The sequence below is a fragment of the Lates calcarifer genome, linkage group LG23 (assembly GCF_001640805.2).
Source record: "Lates calcarifer isolate ASB-BC8 linkage group LG23, TLL_Latcal_v3, whole genome shotgun sequence".
In the NCBI taxonomy this organism is placed as follows: Eukaryota; Metazoa; Chordata; class Actinopteri; family Centropomidae; genus Lates; species Lates calcarifer.
Window position 1 is genome coordinate 12,797,742 of NC_066855.1, and position 19,732 is coordinate 12,817,473.

Sequence of the window (19,732 nt, forward strand, 5' to 3'; positions counted from 1 at the left end):
TGTCCCATTTTCATAAAAACAGCGAGAAGAAAGATGTAGCGGCTCTCACTTCGTCTGCAGATGGAGAGATAGCACTTCTGTGATACCCATCTCTGTGGCCATATATTGTTTTGCAGCCACGGCGCTGCATAAAAAGCAATAAAGAGCCTCTACAAGCCAATGTAATTACACTGCATCCCCACCATACAAGACTCTCTATTAGAACAATGGCACTGATATAGGCACCACGCTCTGTGCGACAAAGTGACATTAAATCATAATGAAGCCACTATATTTTAACTGGCAAGTGCATATGGAGCCAATATAATGATCTCCCCATATCAGCACTGTGATAGGAAAAGAAAGAGGCAGACATGGATGAGTGACAGGCTCCATCTCTCCATCAACTTTCTGCTGTTCTAGTGTGGAGTGCAGCAGTGTGGTGTATAAACTCTCCTACCTTCTCGTGTATCTCCTGTGTGGACTGGGCATCACAGAATGCAACAGTTGCCAAGTCTTTCAGGATGGGCATCTCCACGGTGCAGTCGCGCCCATCCAGCAGCGCCACTAGGGGGCGCGGATGCATTGGCCCGTTCATGATTTGGGGCCGAATACCTGGAGACAAGACAGAGAGGAAAGCAAGATTATTTTAGATTTTGTTTTCATGATTGTCAGAATTTTCAGATGGTTATTATAAAACTCGTAACACATAAACCCAACGTTATTTTCTAAAGTTTTAGACATTAGGACTGAACGATAAAATGTTTTTAGCAATTTGGGTGAACTGATCCTTTAAGGTTTCTTTCATTAGATTGAAACAATTAGCAAGTTAGCCTCTTCTGCCATATGTTTTCCTGAAAAAGAAACAAATATGATAATCATCTGCTATGTATCTATGTGTGTACACATTTGTGTGCACTTGTGCATGCACATGTTCTGATTAGAACATAGTAGGAAGCAGGGCTTCTCCGAACTAACAAGCGTTGCTAAATAAAATCAATGCACCTACTCAATACTGGATTAGACCACAGCCTCACTTACAGGAATCCTCTCTGTTTCACACTCACATCACACACAGAGACCCTCACACACAAAGAGAATATAGGTGGATAAGAACATACTGTACACTGTATGCAGGTGTTGCACATACATGCACTCCATCATACCAAGAAGTATATATTCCCTTGTGTCTATGTATGACAACTGCACAGCAACGTGCACACACTTTGGTTGTTCTAATTTCTCAGTTCAAAGGAGAGGATCCTACATAGTGAGTGGAACCAGCAGCTGTGGAATAGAAGAAGTAGAAAAAAAAAGAAAAAAGCTACACCTTTAGAAATGAGTTTCGCTGCTGCCCTGCCTCAAAAGAGCCATGTATCATTGAAATGGAGAGCGTTGGAGAAAACGCTACAAGCTTGAAACAAACCCACAGCCAACTCACATCTGCGCTTCAGTGCACTTGACAAAGTGCATGTTGCGATTCTGGTTTTGTCTCCGCTTGACTCTTTCTCCTTCCCTCTTACCACTTTTCTCGCTTAAAGTGGAGAGAGCCGAGAAGAGCCGAGCTCCCCAGCGGGCTGACCTTCTCACACATCCCTCTGAAGAAGACGTGTCACCTTGAGAAGACAGACAATTACCAGTCCTGCTTCATACAATGTTAACAAGTGAGGGGGCATCAATATTCATGCTGCTTCCGAGCGGAGTGCAGCGTAGAAACCAGCCTGTAGATGGATAGACCTGTGCGAGCGCCAGGTGCCCTAACACTGCACAGGTCATGATCTTCACATGCAGTCACCAGCTACGGATGTGTCCAAGCTGAGAAAACAGGTCCTAAGTCACTCCAGACAAGACCTGCAACAGCAGGGATGTTTCTGTGTGATTTCATGACATCACTTCCTTATCTCATGTTTACTTGCTCTCCTCTGGTTTGCTGCTAAGATCCATATCTGGATGCCTAAGTGTGACCTCATTCTGTGCATGGGTGAGTGGCGAGCAGGTGTGTTATCCCAAAGATTATGATGACGTCAGACTCTGGGTTCGAGATAAGGAGCGGTGGGGAGGTGGAGGAGGGCTCATTAGAGACATGCTCTGTGGGATTACAGCAGCCGAGGAGGCTGATTAGGGCAGATAAAGGTGAGATTAGGGGATGAGAAAGTGGTGTGTGGCCATTGCACAAACAGGCTGGAACGCACAGAGGGAAAACAAACAGGTGGGAGGGGGAGGGAGAGAAACAGCGAGACAGAGAGGAGTGAAATTAAAATGTAAAACGAGCATGCATAAAAACAGACTAAACACTGCCTGTTAGCCTGAAGAGCTCCCGAGAGACATATCAGAGAAGGAGAGGAGGATGAAAAGAGAGAGGGAGAGAGGGTGAGAGAGAGAGAGAGAGAGAGAGAGCGAGCAAATAAACGACAGGAGAGACGCTGAGAAAGCCCAGCTGACAGAAAGCGAGCAGTCCAGCAGCGCAGCCTCTTAGGGCAGGGGGAGGATCGGAGCGGAGGTGTTGTCTCCCCGTGCCTTCCGCTTGTTGTCATGGTGATCACTTAACAGGCTTTGGCTGCCAGTTTTAATGCACTTTATTTTTGGCACCGCTGGCATCTGCGCCGCGAGTTGAGGTCAGAGGCACAAACACCCGTATCCTCCTCTCGCTCACGGTGGTAAAGGGCGAAGGAGATGTTTTCTTCCCTGACAGACAGACAGAAAGACAGACCTCCCAACCCCCCAACTCCCCCGCATGCTTTCCTCCTCCTCCTCCTCCTCCTCACCCACAGCCCACCACCAACAACCATCATCAACTGCTTCCATGCCCACTTATCAAGACAGATGACATGTCGGAGGGAAAGGGTGAGGCATGGCAACTGGGCTGTCTGTGCCACATCTGCAACTGACAGCTCGTTGAATATTAATGGAGGCAGCTGGTAAAGTCTTGGGCGGCGATGACCGAGACCATAACGCCAAACTATTGAGGGTGTCAGGAGTGTGTGCGCTTGTGCAGTTGGGGCTTGACTGCATCTGAGACAGAGCAAATTATTTAGCAGATTAGAAAATCAACTATTCTGATAATCAAGCTCTGACCTAGGACAGCAGACTTTTTCCACTATTTTCTGACATGTTGCAGACTTGGCGTGATAAAACGTAACACACCAAGTAATCAATAATGAAAATATTCTATGGCTCCAGCCCCACAGTATGTATCAGATTCATATGTGGATCTGCAGCCCTAAAAATTTAAAGTAGCGTTCAAACATTTTTGGCCACTAGGGGGCAGAAAGACATCTAAACAAGCTGAAAGATCTGCAGCTATGAGCTGTTAATTAAGCTGTTAGTTAATAAACAGTGTCACGTCCAGCATACACAGAGTAACATTAACATTCATTTGGAGTCGTCTTCTGTTCACCTGACGAATCAAGTCCAATATTAATTTTCCTTTGATCTATTTTATTTTTTTTTTCATCCACCAACTCCTGAGAAAGAAATATCTTGGTTCTGAAGACATCTAACACGATGATCTAATTTCACCAGCTAGCTGCAAACTACTACTGCCATTTAGTGCTGGGAAGGTAATGTAAAGAGCTCGGACTCACTCAGAAATTTGCTGCAAGGCCGAAAGAATAAGCTAAAAGAAGGTAAACAGCTCAGGTTGTAGGGCTGCAGAGTTGATTGATCTCAGCGCTACAGGCCACCTCTTTCACATCACACAGAGACATTTAATTTGAAGGTAAAATCAAAAATATTGATTAAGGCACTGCAGTTTGCAGCATGCAAGGCTATCTCTGACTCACAGAAAAGACCCAGAACACCTGTAACCCTTTCCCCGTTTCATCTAACCAGTAGTTACTTGTATCTAACAGATTATAGACAGCAGTGGGTGTGCAGGTGAGATGAGGCAGCAGGGGCGAAGAGCGGCTGGCAGGCTGCGCCGAGCCCTCAGGCAGAAGTTAGACAGGCTGAACTCCATGAATCATCCACTGGGTCTCTCTCCGTCTCTCTGACCTTTCAGTCTCTTACTCTTTCAATCTCCCTCTCACCGACTCTTCCTCTGTTACATTTCACCATATCGTCTTGCAGTTGTATTCTCCCAGATCTTACCCTGTATGATAGCATCTTTCTGACAGCTCCTCCTCTCTGCCGGTGCCTAGCTCGGTATCTCTGTTTGCTCTCCGTATATCTGCCTCTCCTTCCTTTATCTCTCTTTTCATGTAAATTTCTTCCCCACCTCTGCTATCATTCCTCAGCTGTCTTTTAGTAATCACCGCTCCCTCCTTTCTCTGTCATCCTTTCACCTCAACTGTCACTCCTTCTCTCTCTTTTTTTCTTCCTTTCCCCCTATCGTTCGGTCTTTCCAGGAGCCGGAGTGTGTACTTGTGAGCGTGTGTGTCCTCCTGTGTGACAGATTGATTCTCACTCTGCTGATTTTGATGGAGAGGAGATGATGTATTCGGGAAGGGGAAGGCAAGGAGGTGACAGGCAACACTCCCCATGTGGTATACTGACAGCATGTATATCAAACCAGTCTCAACCAGAACCACTGGGTCGTCTGTCAGCGGCACAATGCCACCGCACCCAGTTCTGATAAGTGATGCATGCACGACACCCTTCTCGGCACCTGTCCTCTCTGTATGATGGCACTTGACAGTATGCCTGTGGTCTGTGCATCAAGAATAGTGTGTAATAATTATCTATCTAATTATCTAGAATAATTATCTATCATTTCATGTGTTTAAATATGTTACATGTAGCAATTTAAAACATCAAAATATGGGGAAAAATGCATAGACTTTTGTATTAATATCATACTTTTCTCTTTGTCTTTACTGAAGATGATAATGTATGTCAGGAGTGATTTTCTTTACTAATTTCACTAACAATTTTAAGGTTAAAAAAAGGCTATGAATCTGGCTTTAAAATGAGCTAAACTTGGTTGAAAAGTCAAACAAATGTCAGACATCTACATTACATGTAAACTCTGTTCGACCAGCATTTAAATCGCTACATTTCTGTGTCTATCAGGTCCTAACTACATGTTGAACTGAACATGCTTAACTTGAATTGCTTTTTTTGACCTGCAAACTGGAGGTGAAATGAGTGAAAAGCTTACAGAAAATCACTCCCGATCTTGGTCTTGGTTATCGTCTTGCAAGTGATGATTTACTGTCCTTTTAAGTTTCACCTGTTGCACATTCAGATTTGCTCATCTTTTGACTCTTTGCATGGCTGCAATTACACCTCTCCACAAAGCACAGTACTGAGAGACACCTACAAGTATCAAAAACAGATGTACCATTTTGCACTGCATTGAAACAAGCTCCCGCTCTCGCTGTGACAGACACTCTCCTGGCTCTCTTATTTTAACAGCTCATTCAGAGGCAGCGTGCGGAAATAAAACTGGGCGTTCAGCAGGTCTGCCATGTTCTCCGCGGGCTCCTCTCTGCTGCAGCCTGGTTTAATAGCAGCTGCTGGCCGCCTGACTACAAACAGCCGGAGAAACTGAGCCACAATATCGAACAGAGATAACAGGAGGACATATATTCACATACGGTGAATCAAATGTCACCAAAGTGCAGTGAGGGAGGTGGGTTGCGGAGTGTTCGGGGGGGTCATGTCAGAACCGCAGGAGGCAGAGTGCTCTTAATTTCACTCCTCCATTAATTAATCCCCCTCATTTCCTTTCCTCTGTGTTCTCGCTTCCTCTGCTTGTTGCTAAACTGTTGCCAGGCTGCAAATGTGTGTGTGTGTGTGTGTGTGTGTGAGTGCGTTCTGTGATCTGGGAGGAGTAAATTTTCACTGGAGGAGGCAGCTGCTGTCATGGGTTTACCTGCCAAAGGAATAAATGCATGTAACATTCATTCACACACACATACACACCCCCTGCTGGGTCTTGTATGTGTAATGATGAACTCTGTTGTTGCAACAAATGATTTTCTCCATCGGAGATTAATCTATAAATTGTTTTTTTTTTTTCTCTCTCCTGATCAATTAACTGCATGGCCTATAAAATGTTTGCCAGCAGTAACCAGAGCTCAAGGTGATGTTTCCTTATTAAATTTGACCAATAATTGAAAAGTACCCCATTTCCAGCGACAGGAGATAATTAATTTTCTACTGATACATGTTGTTTGCACACAACATACTTACAATAAGTATGACCTTATATCATACTTTCATTATAGCTGTGTACTGCTGATGGAATAGAAACACCTCAGGATGATTTCAAAAGGAATCCTCCCTACATGTTGTAACCTCAGAGGGATTTATCATGCGGGTTTCAAGAAGATAAAAATGGGCCTTGAATTTTTTTATTATTTTTTTATTTTTTTTACTCGCTGTCTATTACTGCTAGATATTATATGACTAAAATCTTTTTGAGTCCCTGTAATAAAAAGGTGGTGAGCTCAGTGAGCAGTCTAAAAACAGAACATTTTTTTCTCAATTAGAATGCAAAACAAGCACCAAAAACGAGAACTGGGTCACAAAGAAAATTATTTTGGAAATCTAGGTTTCCAGTGAGAGCTTTTTTTTTTTCTTTTTCTTTTTTTTTTTTTTTTGGGCAATCTCACTCAGTTATCAGTATTTTAATTCTAATCATTCCTGTAGACAAATACTTGTGGAACCCGGACTCAGCCCGGGCTGGAGGCTGCAGTTCCCCGAGCCAGCAACACTTAGTCAGAGTCTGGCAGCAGGACGCAGCAGAGCGGCGCACCGGGAGATGAGGCCAGAGTTTCCATTATGTGGTGAAGGGAGCTGGGAGTCTCTTCCTCCCGCTGGCCCCTCTGCTGCTGGTGTTATGTTGCCTCCAATGAGGGGAAGAGGGACCAGAAGGGAACAGGGAAACGCAGTTTTGTTGCGGTCAGAAGATGAGCAAAAGAAAAAAGCTGAGAGAAGAAGAAGAGAATAAGAAGAAGAGAAGAGAAGAGGAAACAATGGCAGAAGTCACTTAAGTGCTAATGGGAGACCAGACAAGCCCTCCACCATACTATCATCATCTCCTGCCACCCGTTACCTAGCAACCCCAAGCTGCTGTTTGCAGGTGGCTCCTTCTTGACAACAAGGTTGGGTGGAGGCGGGTGCTGCTGCTGCTGCCGCTGCTGACCGCCAACAGTTACAGCCATTTGCTGTGCCACTATGAGGAGCACTGCACTGAAATTTGACCCACATCCCCTCCCTGGTTAACACAGGCAGCCAGTCAAACAGGAAGCAGCTGTGTGCCCACAGAGGGGTGAGTGGGGTTACACTATAGATCTGTGGCCTGGACATTATGTATAGGGTTTGGTTCTAATAGTCCAATTTGGATCAGGCTGCGGCTGAATTCACAAGCAAATCAAAATGTTGGCCCTTTTTATTAGTAAAGAGGAATCTACAAAACGTTCAGTTTGCAGGCTTCTCATAATAAATCATCACTGGGTGTGGGGTGTCTGCTGCTTGAAATGGCAAACATCACTGGCAGTAGATCATATCAGCTGTAGCTAATTAACAATAAGTCTCAAAGTAACTTGCCCAGAGGCCAAACTTAAACTTGGCCATTGTCTGCCGAATGTGCTCGCTGCAATTTGGCATCTGTGCTCGGCCAGAGATAATTTGCTACAGAAAGAAAAAAAAATCCTCTGACATTACTTTGCGAGTAAACTGTGTGACTGAACGAACGTGCTGATGGCATAATGTCAGTTTCCGCAGACAAATTTTACACAGACAAATTCATTGATATCACATCAATATTTCAAATTTAACAGTTTAATAGTTTTGAATCCTCCATTATTTGGAACAACACACGCTGGGAGAAAGTTAAGGTACGCAAAGTTATCTAGAACGACTTCTGTGGATTTGAGAAGCAGATTCCGTTAAATCCTATCAAGCCTCAACCCTATACGTGTGTAATCAGCGTTCTTGTGGTGGCACAATTTGCAAAGGCAAAGTGAAATCTGCATGAAAATACAGACCCAACGGGAATGCACTTGCATAGATGTGGCAACAAATGAATAAGAACCCACACACAACCTTGGCGGACCGCCAAGAGCTCGACTGTGGAGTAAGGCAGAAGCTTGGCATAATACACAGATGTGCCATTGGGTCAAACAACACTTTGTTTTTCCTTGCTGGAGTTTGTTCCCTTTTCATATGGCACTCTGCCAGAGTCTGTACTTCTGGTTTACTGAGGCTGAATTACTCATTTACTACTTTCTTCCCTCTTACACACACACACACACACACAATCTCACACAAAACATGGCATAAACACACACCCCTCATCTGCCTGTGACAGCACGAGGTCACTGCATGAGTTGTGGTCGGGTGAAAGGAGCGGGTGGAGCGGGTGAGGGTGGGGGGTGGGTACAGGCACCCTTTGTTGGCAGCCTCCTCCCTGCCCTTCCCTCCCTTCACTTCCCCAAAAGTAGCACACAAAGGCCACTTGTCCTGCGCTGCCAGTGCCCCACCCCTGTCACCACCCGGCTGCCCGCCACACCAATCCATCCCCTGCCAAGAAAATGAACGCACGCCTGTTTTAAATGGTACCCTCTGTGTGCCTGGGCGGGCCGGGCTCGCAGTCCACCATGGGACAAAAGCGGGTGTCAACAGCATCCCATGGCACAACCATGCCGGTCCTCCCATCTCCTCCCCTCCTTCCCCTCTCTCCTTTTCCCGCTCTTTTATTCTTCGAGCGTTGCCCCGAGCTACGGGGCGCACTCGGAGCCCAAGACCGCAGAGGAAGCGAACAACACGGAGCCAAGTGTAGCGGCACAGGACGGGCGGACCTCAAAATGACAACACTGTTGGACTCTACTCGCCTACCTTACCAACCACACAACACACCCACACACACACGCACGCACACGCACACTCCCCTTCTTCCCTCCCCTTATCCACACTCCCCCAACCCCTCCACATCCACCTACCTCCCTCCCACCTCCCACATGCCAGACTTTATTAGACATCCAGAAAAGAAAACAGGAAACATGCTGCTTGCCTGGAAAATGTTGTCTCCACATTCTTCGGCTTAAAAACTACGCATCGCAGCAAAAACAGAAGATGATTGAGGCGAGTTGAAAGGAAAAAAGGGGAGGGGGGAGGATACAAAAAAAAGAGAAGTGGAAGACCCTCCGCAATAATCCAAGGAGGGTACCCCCCCCACACACACACCTTTCTCTTCTCCTCCTCCTCCTCCTCCTCCTTCAACCCCCCCTCCCCCCTCCCCCGGAGTAGCTCCTCTTGGTCTGGCCCTGTTGGCGAGGGGAAGGGGTTTTTGCGGAGCAAGCTCTCACTAAGCCCCCGGCTGCATCATCTTCAGTCCATGCCTTTGAGGGCTGAGAGAAAAGCAACATACACCCGCGGTGTCCTTATGTGCGCGCGCGCACACGCACACACACAGCGACTTGCAGGCTGGTGATCGGATGGTGGTGGGTTGGAGAAGTCGGGCGGGTAGGGGGGGAGAGAGAGAGAGAGAGAGATGCTTTTGTCCTTTATGTTTAATCTCCCAGGAAGAAAAGGCTGCGGTCGGGGGAGCGCGATGGCTGGAAACTCTCTGCTGCTGCTGCTGCTGCTGCTGCTGCTGCTTCCTCTGCTGTTAGCTGCGCAACATCTATCCACTCTGCGTCTCTATCTCTCTCTATGTCTCCCTCTCTCTCTCTCTCTCTTTAGCTCTTTTCTCCTGCCTTTGTCTTGAGCTGATAATAAACCAGGAGGGGCAGAAAAAAGATCTCGCAAGCAGCAAAAAAAAAAAAAAAAAAAAGAAAGAGAGAAAAAATTCTGTCTAATTCAAAAGTGCCAGCTCGAACATGCGGAGCTGAGCTCTCTGGGCTCACACAATTTACTCCCCGGCTGCGTTCACTTCATAGGGACAGCACATACACACACACTCATACACACACACAAAACACGCGAGCACAATCCCTCCTCCCCTTTTCCCTCCTCCTTCCTCTTCTTCTCCCCTTTTTTTATGTTTTATTTCTGATCTGGACTCCACAGTGTTTTAAGAATGCCTGCCCCCTTTGCCCCCCCCCCACACACACACACACTCTTGCTTTCCTGTGCTCCCTGCCTCACCTCCCTCTCCCTCCCCATTATTTGCTTTCCTCCTCTGCTTTTCCACTTTCATCTAGACCTCAACACTCCTCCACCCCTCCCCTTCCATCACCACACGCACACACACACAGAGAAACACACAAAAACACAACCTCACCCCACCCTGGCATTTTGCGGGTTACCAGGAAGAGATTGGAATAGTGACATACACACCCGCCCCCCCCCCCCCCCCCCCTCTGAAAATGCAATACACACACTGAAAACACACACGCACGCGCACGCTCTAAACCAGAGGAACAATGCAACATTCAAGCCACTCCAGCAATAACATTACAGCTGTAGAGTTGGCTGTTTCTCGCACCATCAGGGAAGTCATCAGAACTGAGTGTGTTAAGTTCACAGTTTGGTCCCTGGAGGGGAGGGGAGCGAGCTGACAGATCGCCCCGCTGAATGACTGCGAGGACGAGCGGCTGAAAACACCCTGTTTAGAATAACAATGTAACCGGAGCTTCATTGCAACTCTGCAGCGTGGCCAGAGCATGGGGGAGGCACATACACATGAATGCACTTCACGTGCACACACCTCACCGGCTGCATGACAGGCGCGACCAATAGACAAAGAGCCCCGGCCCGGTCACACGCCAGAACCGATTATCACTGACAGTAAAGTGGAGAGGTGGAACAGCCCGAAGCAGTTTTGGCTCATGAGGTGGGTGGATGTGTCCATCCCAGGGTGTGAAGCCACTTTTCCACTGTGTGTGTGTGCGTGTGCGTGAGACTATCGGGGCTGGTGTTTCTCAGCGGCCGGAGTCCAACAAGCGGAGACACGGTGTGTCAGCTGAACCACCGTCTGTAGCAATGACACATCTGAGAGAGTGTGACCATCAAAGGCAGCAGCCCCCACTTCCTGCCTGCCAGCCGGCGAGAAACACACACACACACACACACACACAGACGTACAAAAACATATACACACTCTTGATGGAGTGTGGGGATACGGCTGCCCCTCTGATCTTTCTCTCTTCAATAACATTAGAGGACGTGTGTGTGGCGTGTGTGCGTGCTGGAGGGTGGGGGGGGGGCACTGACTGACAGCAATATGTTAATATGGAACGTGGCAGATCACAGCTTCACAAATGACAGAGCCATTCTGCAAGGTTGGGGATATTTTAAGTAGAAGAGGGAGGGGAGGGCATATCAAAGAACACAGCAGATTTAGTGAATGGCCGCTGATCACTGCTAAATCTGCAGGTCAAAAGGTCAACTAGTATTGAGCTCCAACATAAGTAGGTAAAGATTATATCTGACTACAGCTGCTCGGTTCACAGGTATTGCTTATATTCACTCCATCCAGGACCTTGTAGGTTGTTCTGATTGCTTGGCCCAGAATGGCTGCAACTATTTTTAGTGTTAATCCACAATAAATCATGACAAAATTCAGTATTGGTGACTTTGAAAAGGGCAGTCAGATGGTGCTGAGGACAAGTTCTGCCTGAGAAAACAAACTCCTGGGTGGAAAAAGGTTGTTTGTGGAGATTGTGCTTGACTTTCTATTATCTTTGCCTTATAAAAGTGGTTCTGTTCTGGATTGTGGTGTGGCAGAATTCTTCAAGTTTGACATTTTGTTGGTGGAAAATTTTGCAGGGATCTGAAAACAAGATGCAAAATCTTGGGATTGGTTGAATTTGTGTTCATTCTTGTTACCACAAGTTTGCAAATTCCTAGAGGGACTGAGGTATCCTGCTCCCCTGCAGACCTGCTTGTGATCTCTCCAGCAGGTGCCGTGGCTGACAATCAGAATCCAGAAGGGAGAATCTCAATTGAAAAAGTAGCTGGACAGAGGTGACGATGGGTTACATGCAGCCACAGGCCCGGTGCAAAACAAACAACTATATGCTCCCGACTCCAGCAGTTGACGTGCATGTTGTTGCATGTTTTAGAGGGGGCGAGTAAACACTAATGAGAACAGATTGGCACAGCAGGTCCCCCACCACCACCACCACACCAACAAACACTTCCTCTTTTAGATGTAGAGCAGCCAGGCTTGGGTCTAAACCAGTACTGAAGGCTACATCTGTTCAACCCACAGTCACTGTTGCCAAAGCTGCAACCACACCTTGGAGCACAAGCACTGGTGCCTGCACACACCCAGTTAACATGACAGTCTGATGTATGAAACAGTCCAACAGTGAAGTAAAAGTGATCAGAGTTTTTGTCCCCAAAATGTTTAAAATAAATTTATCAATGTTAATTTGAAAAATCAATAAGAACACAATTTTAAAGATATGTAAGACGCATCATTGATCATATTCCTTTTAACTTACTTGAGTTTTATATTTCATAGCAGCTACTACAGATACAGGTTCATTGGCAGAAGAGCAAAAGTGATGGTTTTCCTCACAAGTGTTTTCCCTTTCTAAGCATACATAGTAATGCATTTTTCATTTCAAATTCAAAGTTGAAGAATTCAGAGTTCAGAGTCGACACTCTCTTCTCCCTCTCGCTACACGACTTCTTTAAGCCCTGACCTTTAGCACAGTCAGACATCAAGAGCAGCGGTCACGCTCCGGAAGACCCGACAAATGGCCCGAAGCCTCCTTACAGCCCATGTGGATTTACTGTTGAGAGGGAGCCCTCTTCTTTAACCAGCCTAATTATACTGTAAGCGCCCTTTTCCTGTAAGCGTTGGAACTTGGCTGCTGGATGTAGAGGCCTGTTAAATCCCCCTAAAGCACTTAAAGGGATTTTTTAGAAAGCAAGTGGTAGAACGGGCCAACCTGCTGCCTGGAGACGAGGCTTCAGCTGACCACATGTTACGACCAGAGGTTCAGGGGTCCATTTCAGATACTTGACTCGGGTCAGCAGGGGGTTCAGCGCAGGAGCAGTTGTACTCCAGAGATATCCCCTGCTGGCTTTTATGGGGTTTTGTTTGTCCTGCTTTGGATTCTTTTTCCATCCTTGACCTAGTCTTGTGCTACATTATTGCTGTTTTGACTTTCTGTAGTTTCAACTTGGTATCAAGACTATGAATTTTCTTTTATGCTAATGTTGTAATTGAATTCACAGAAATTATAAAACCCATATTTTCTCAGTTACCTCTAGCAGTTTCTAAATATGTATAGTTTTGGTTTGATCTGCAAGTTTTAAGATTCTTGACCCAAAAAAAATATTCTCAGACCTCCCTGTGAGCAGTTTTCATTGGAACTAACTTCTACTGAAGGAGCGCTGTTGAATGTGTCCTCTGTGGAGTAATGAGTACCACAAACAAGACTCCATTCATCTCCACAGTTTAAAATGGAGAACCATCATATATATGTCAAATTATAACTATAACAATTTGCACTGCAATATTTAACTTAATGTAAGTGAGACATGTTTTTCTTTTTGAGTGAACCAACATTTTTATTTAAGAACAAATATTCTTGTTCTTAACAGCTGTCTGTTAAAGAAAAACTGACAGACATAGACTTTGACCATTTTCACACCTGCATTGTATAGTTTAGCCAAATCAGACTCTTGTTCATATTTCCCTTTGGTATGATTCGCTGGACCAAGACCCCTTGGAAGTGGTCTTGGTCCAATAACAAACAAATTCAGGAGTGGTTACTTTGTGGTGGGAACATGATCCAACCTCATTCTGACCTAACCGCAAGGTGTACTCTGCAAGTTAGAGGTAAATGGCTACCAGAGCCTTGTACGCTTTGCCTACTGGGATATGGATGAGTGTAATCAACAGTTGCTAGCAGCTAGCCAGAGAATGAATCAAGGGTATACGGGGACTAACGGAAAGGACATGAGTAAACAAACCATAGGTTTCAGATGCTACTGTGCACTCAGACAGAATCTTTATACCCACTCCACACTTCATGCACAAGGAATGAATAATGCAATATAATCTTCGCCAAAGGTCACGTTTGTTCGCTCAACAACTTAGTTTAAGAGCTGAGATCTCTGAGGGAATAAGCACATCCAACCAAAATATCGGGAGAGTCACTCCTGTTAACATAAAGACATAGATACACACTGATAACAGGTTTATCCATTTTGCTCTGTAAAAAATCCAAAAGTCCTCTGAGATTTCCTTTGTCCTTTATGCTCAGTGACACTTCTTTTTTGGGATTTGGGAGTAAGATGGCTGATCCTCAATGGACCGAACATTCTTGGTGTGACAGGAGGCATAGAGAGGGAGGGAAAGAGAGCAGTAGTAGTGTAGCTATTGGTGATGCAAGTCTAATTTCCCCATGGTGAATATTTATTTAGGAGGCCCAGGTTTATCCACTGAGAGGCACCTGCCCTGGCAGCAGCCAGGGTAAATAAGTCCCCCCTCCAGGCATGTATGCAGACGCGCACACACACACATACACACAAGAGCCCCCGCCCCCTCAGCAGTGGTCCAGATAACAACCCTGAGTCAACACTGCCTCTCTGCTTTTGTTTTCTCTGCCTCCCCTCCTCTCTTCCCCTCCCACGTTCCAATCCCTGTGGAACCACAAGGACCGGGGCTGAAAAGATGTAGGGATGAGGGACAGAGAGATAGTGAAAGAGAAAAAGAGAGAGAGAGAAAGGGAAGGGCTAAATTACAGCATGAGAATGCAAATGAGTGTATTTTATTTGGGGGGAGCCAAGGAGGGCAGGCAGGCTTTATTTTCCAGGCAGGAACAGCCCCCCTGTGGCCTCTGGATCAGTTGCAGCAACAGCGAAGGGAAGAAAAGCGAACATTCTCACTCTGCCTTTTTACTTGGGGAGGAATAAAAAAAGAAATATAACAAATACAAAACCCACAACTCTCGGAGGCTGGTGCAATCATAAAATAAAATGATATTTTGCTATGCTTTCACACTATCACCACCGCCACTGCTGCTGCTCCAGCCTCCTCCTCCTCCTCTTCCCTTCTCTCCTTCACTCAGCCACCTCCTCCTCCTCCTCCTCCTCCTCCTCCTCCACCCATAGCAGAGACACACTAAAGTTGCTGAAATATGGGCACAAATCAGAGCCTGACCAAACACTCCACTGCCACTGCCGTCACCTCCCCCATCTGGAAAAACACAGCGAGCGAGAGAGAGAGAGAGAGAGAGAGAGAGAGAGAGAGAGAGACAGAGAGAGAGAGAGAGAGAGAGAGAGAGAGCGTGCGAGAGGGAAAGGGATGAGGACGGAGGAAGCAGGAGTGAGCCAGCTGCAGGTGGTCTCCAGATGTGGTGGCTCTGGGGACGGGCCACTCTGGCGCTGTTAAGGGGCGACTCAGAACTCCCCTCCTTCCCCTTTTCCTTCCACCGCTCCTCCTTCTCTTTCAGTGACAGGAGCCATCTGGCCTGGCAGAGAGAGTGGAGATGCAGCAGAGAGTCCCACCCTCCCAAGTGTGGCCCCTGCGTGCCACTCAGCAGAGTGCATGAGTAAATAAAATGCATGCACACACACACAGATACACACACACACACACACACACACAATACCTCCTGCTTTTCCCCCCGAAGCTGTCACATGGCTATTAACCCATCGAAGCTGCGGCCCAGCTGTGCTCCATTACGATAAATACACCAGGGTCGCGGGGTCTTGTCAGCCAGGAGTCAGCCATCAGACACTATGAGGTGTCCACTTACAGCCTTTTAAAGCTCACTTTGCTGAAGAGTTACAGCCATTTTCATCATCATAACCCCCCTCCTTCCTTCATCTCCTACACACTCTGGAAAGAAACTCCCACCCACCTACTCATCTACCTCCCTTTCCACCATGGCAGATGATATTTCACACTTCCTCTGGCAGCACAGACCCCCTTCCCCACTACCCACAATACCCCGTAACCCACTGTAACTGGAGTTTGCATTATGGTCACTCGATATGACACCAGGAACACCTGACACCTTTAAGCTACACAGACGCTGCCCCATTTCCTGTATGCCATCAGCTGATGCACCTCACTTAAGCTAAAGTGCAATTGCTTCCTGGTAACAGAATGTTCTTAAAAAAAAAAAAGTGGAAAAGAGCCTCAAAACAGTTTCCTGGAAGACAAATAATTTGACTTGTTTTATTCATAGGAAAATAAAATAGCTTTTCCCCCTCTCCAATTGTCTGTCATTACCGCTCTGTTAAGAATAGTTTTGGAAAAGGTTAGCCAGTTAAAACCCCTGGCTGCTTCCTGCAGGCACATTTAGTCTTTGTATGGCTTGGGAATACTCTTAAAAGGATTCCTGGGTAATTGTCTATGCTGCAGTTGAAATTGGGAATGGAGGAAAATGGACTGTAATGACTGAGAGGGTACAGGGTAGTAGTAACATAATGGCCAATGAGAGAGGCACGGGGTCAATGCTGTGCTGTTCTCTCAAATATTATTGACCGAATGTAACACTCCATGTCCTATTAGCATGTACAACATACGAAACAGGAGAGGAAGAGCTCGCCCCTTGAGTAGTTTTTATTTATTTTATTTATTCATTATCTTCGAATCTGCTCTCTGGCATAAAAGAGGCTTTTTTTAAGTCTTTTCAAGTCCTTCAGGGAAACAGCATTCAGCTTGCTCGTTAGACAAATAAAAACACTAATGCCAGAAAATGGTGGACGCAGAAATATTCTAATGTGACTAAAATGTCCTAAAGATGTTAAAAAACAAACACACACACACACACACAGAGATCTGAAGCTTCAATGTTTTTTAGTTTTTTTTTTTTCCCCCCCTTATCCTTGCTGCCCGTTTTATATATTCTCACATGGGAGATGTTCTGAGGGTCCCTGCTGTGTTTGTTGGCCGCTGTGCTAAATGAATGGCAACCAGTAGCATTGATTTGCAGCGCGGGCCGCAGATCAAACCACAGGACAAAAGACGAGGCAGAAGGACAATGGAGGAACACAGTGGGCCACGTGGGAAACGAATGACAACCGGTCGATCAGGGGACGACCACAGCCAACCACAGGCGTGCGTGTTCCAAGAAGGAAAAAGGCCTCAAAACACAGGACAAGAAAGGTTAGCGTTCAGGCCGCAGCTACACAACAAGGTAACCCACTGAGGTGGTCAGAGGAATGAGTTCTTCCAGGAGAAAAATATCCACAGGAACACAGAGTTCTGTTCTACCTTTTTTTTCCCCACTCCTATTCTTTTCATCTCTCTTCTTCTTCAATCTTATTCTTCATCCTGTGTTTCCCTGTCTTCTCTCTCCACCCCCACCCCACTGGCCCCAGACCATGAAGAAAGTAAATATGTGAGCAAGGTAAAGCAATCGGTTAACCTTTGAAATACTCTGGCAATGAGATCTGCCACTCTCTACTCTTTTCAGCTGCAGAAAAAAAAGACGAAGAAGAGAGGAAAAAAAAACACAAGGTTGGCCACCACTTCAGAGGGGATATTCAATATCCATGAGCTTTTTCATTTCACACTGATGAATAATTCAGGGTGACCTGCCCACCACTGAGTGAGAGAGAAAGAGGGGGAGGGAGGCAAAAAAAAAAAAAAAAAAAAAAAAACCACACACACACACATACACAGGAGGACTGGGGAGGTGTGCAGAGGTAGTTGTCTGTTTTAGTGGATGCAGCTGTTGCTGTTCGACATGCATAAAACCAATCCCTTCCCCAGCTGCCGTGGAGAATGGAATAATATACGGCAGAAAAATCGACAACAAATAATTGGGGAGATTATACAAAAGTGCTACCATTGTTACAACGCGAGCAACGCGCGTACATGGCGGCTCACCTGTAAACAGTACGGCCACGGAGACGACGACTGGTAGAATAAACATGACAATGCGACCTCCAGAAATAGCTGGAAGATTCTTCTCACCAATTATAACATGTCAGAAGATGAGCACACATTCAGTCATATAAACACACACAACACACACCCCTCATCTTGCCATTTTGTGCTTAGGAGTGACCTTTAAGGCCTGTGGAGGAGCACGCAGGGGCCAGTGTGATAGCAGCTAAATTCCAATCAGCTGGCCTCCAGTCATTGCTATGGAACCTAAAATATTTGTCTTAAAAAAGGTGAAAGAAGTAACTACTTCCTTTTTCAGCAGATTCTTTTGGTTGTTTCAAATCCAACTTAGGATCCATTTAATCTTGAAAAAACTGTGAGGAATACAAAGTGCACTTAGTAAAGGCTGAAACTGTATGATGTATTTAAAAAATGTCAAACCACGAGTCAGATCTCAGTTCAGTGTTTTTTTAAGTATTTGAACTCACCAGCCAGAAATTTTGGTTCAGAAATTTTTCTTCAACACAAACTGATGGAAACTCCTCCCTGACATGTCTTATGAATAGGTTTTAAAAAACAGAAGCAGCAGCAGAGTAAATGAGAGAAGACCTAAGACTTAAGGCCCACTTTCGGTCCAGGAATGGCGCTTCTGACCCTGCGCAGAGGTCAGATGCTACTATCGTGCACGCACAACAAACACACACTCAAACACTCAAGCTGTCACAAGCAGGGGGAGACCAGCTGTTCCTCATTCGCTCGAAGGCTCCCTTCCCTCCACGGGTTGGCTGGCTTCGCAGAAACCATTAATCCCTCTGTGAACGCAACCGATGGTTTGGAAAGATCAACCATGAGAAAACAGAGAGGGAGGGGTGGCAGGGGTGAGAGGGGATGGGGCTCGACAACACTTTTTTCTTTTCACTTGTTTTTTTTTTCTGAGAGAGAAAAAAAACCTACTGCAGTGGAAAAATAGATTTTCCTGGCCATATTTCCCTGGGGACATAAACAATACAGAGGCTAAGTGGAGATGGAGCAGCAGATAGTTCATGTAACATTTACCAGGTTCTCTGGAAACTGGAGACACATGACAGAGGGGCTGCACACAGATAAGCATTTAAGAATCTAGAGGTGAACAGTGACCATTTAACAACACAATCTTTGCCGAGAGTAGACAGTGCAGTAAGAAAGTTTTTTTTTTATTGTTTTAGATTTTTACTCCGGCACATTAGATTTGAAATTAAGCAGCGACTATGAGGTCAGGACTTTGTGTCATTTCCTGGAGGCCAGAGCGAAGAAAAAAAAACCCTGAAACAAAGGAGTCAAGTGTGCAAATATGAGATATGATGTGTTTATTCAAGTTTTTGCTTATTTTTCGGATTATTTTCTGTGCCCCAAAGTAAGGTACGTAGGTAGGAGGTAATGTACATGACGGGTTCCAATTCCTGAGCTAAACTGAACTTAAAGCAATTGTTTTGTCATTGGTTCATTTTAAATTCACTGTGATAGACAGACCCAGTGCGACAAAAATGCATCTGATGATGACAACTACATGTTTAAATAGGCACTGTAAACTAATATCCACATGTCAATGCATACAATTCATCTGTGAACCATGCGGAAGTGGTGTTGTGAGTTATTAATACATGAGCAGGGTTAGACTGCGTATTATACAGCTACATTCCCTGTAATAACCCCTGATCGATGCCATGTGAGCCGAAACCTCTTGTCTGTCTCCACTCATTCATATCAGTGGGATTAGGGAGGATGACACAGACTCCCACTGACACGTGATGCCTGTATAGTAGCATCCACACACACACACACACACACATCTGCACTAGCACTCACACACAAACACACACAGATGGCTGCTAGGATTTCCCCACTCCTAATTCTCAGTCTTTTCCCAGACAGGTAACGTAAGCCATTAGCCCTTCACAATAACCCCAACCTATTACCGCGTCAACAACAAGCAAGGAAGGGGTCAATATACGAGTGCAGTCAGGAAGTATTAGGACAGCGATTCAGTGTTGTGGTGCGTCTGTACACCAGAACATTGCA

The 19,732-nt window shown here is 45.8% G+C and overlaps 1 protein-coding gene across 4 annotated transcripts in view; it reads right to left on the reverse strand.

Moving 5' to 3' along the window:
- The window catches only part of LOC108899020 (C-terminal-binding protein 2), an 88,511-nt gene that overhangs the window by 16,137 nt on the left and 52,642 nt on the right, over positions 1-19,732 (reverse strand). For 3 of the 4 annotated variants that reach the window (XM_051066545.1, XM_051066544.1, XM_051066547.1), the window contains exon 3: positions 440-594. In XM_051066545.1, coding sequence (XP_050922502.1) covers positions 440-594 — 155 coding nt within the window. Of the gene's footprint in view, positions 1-439; positions 595-8,938; positions 9,788-19,732 lie in introns of those variants that run through there. The other variant, XM_051066546.1, reaches the window with a different exon arrangement.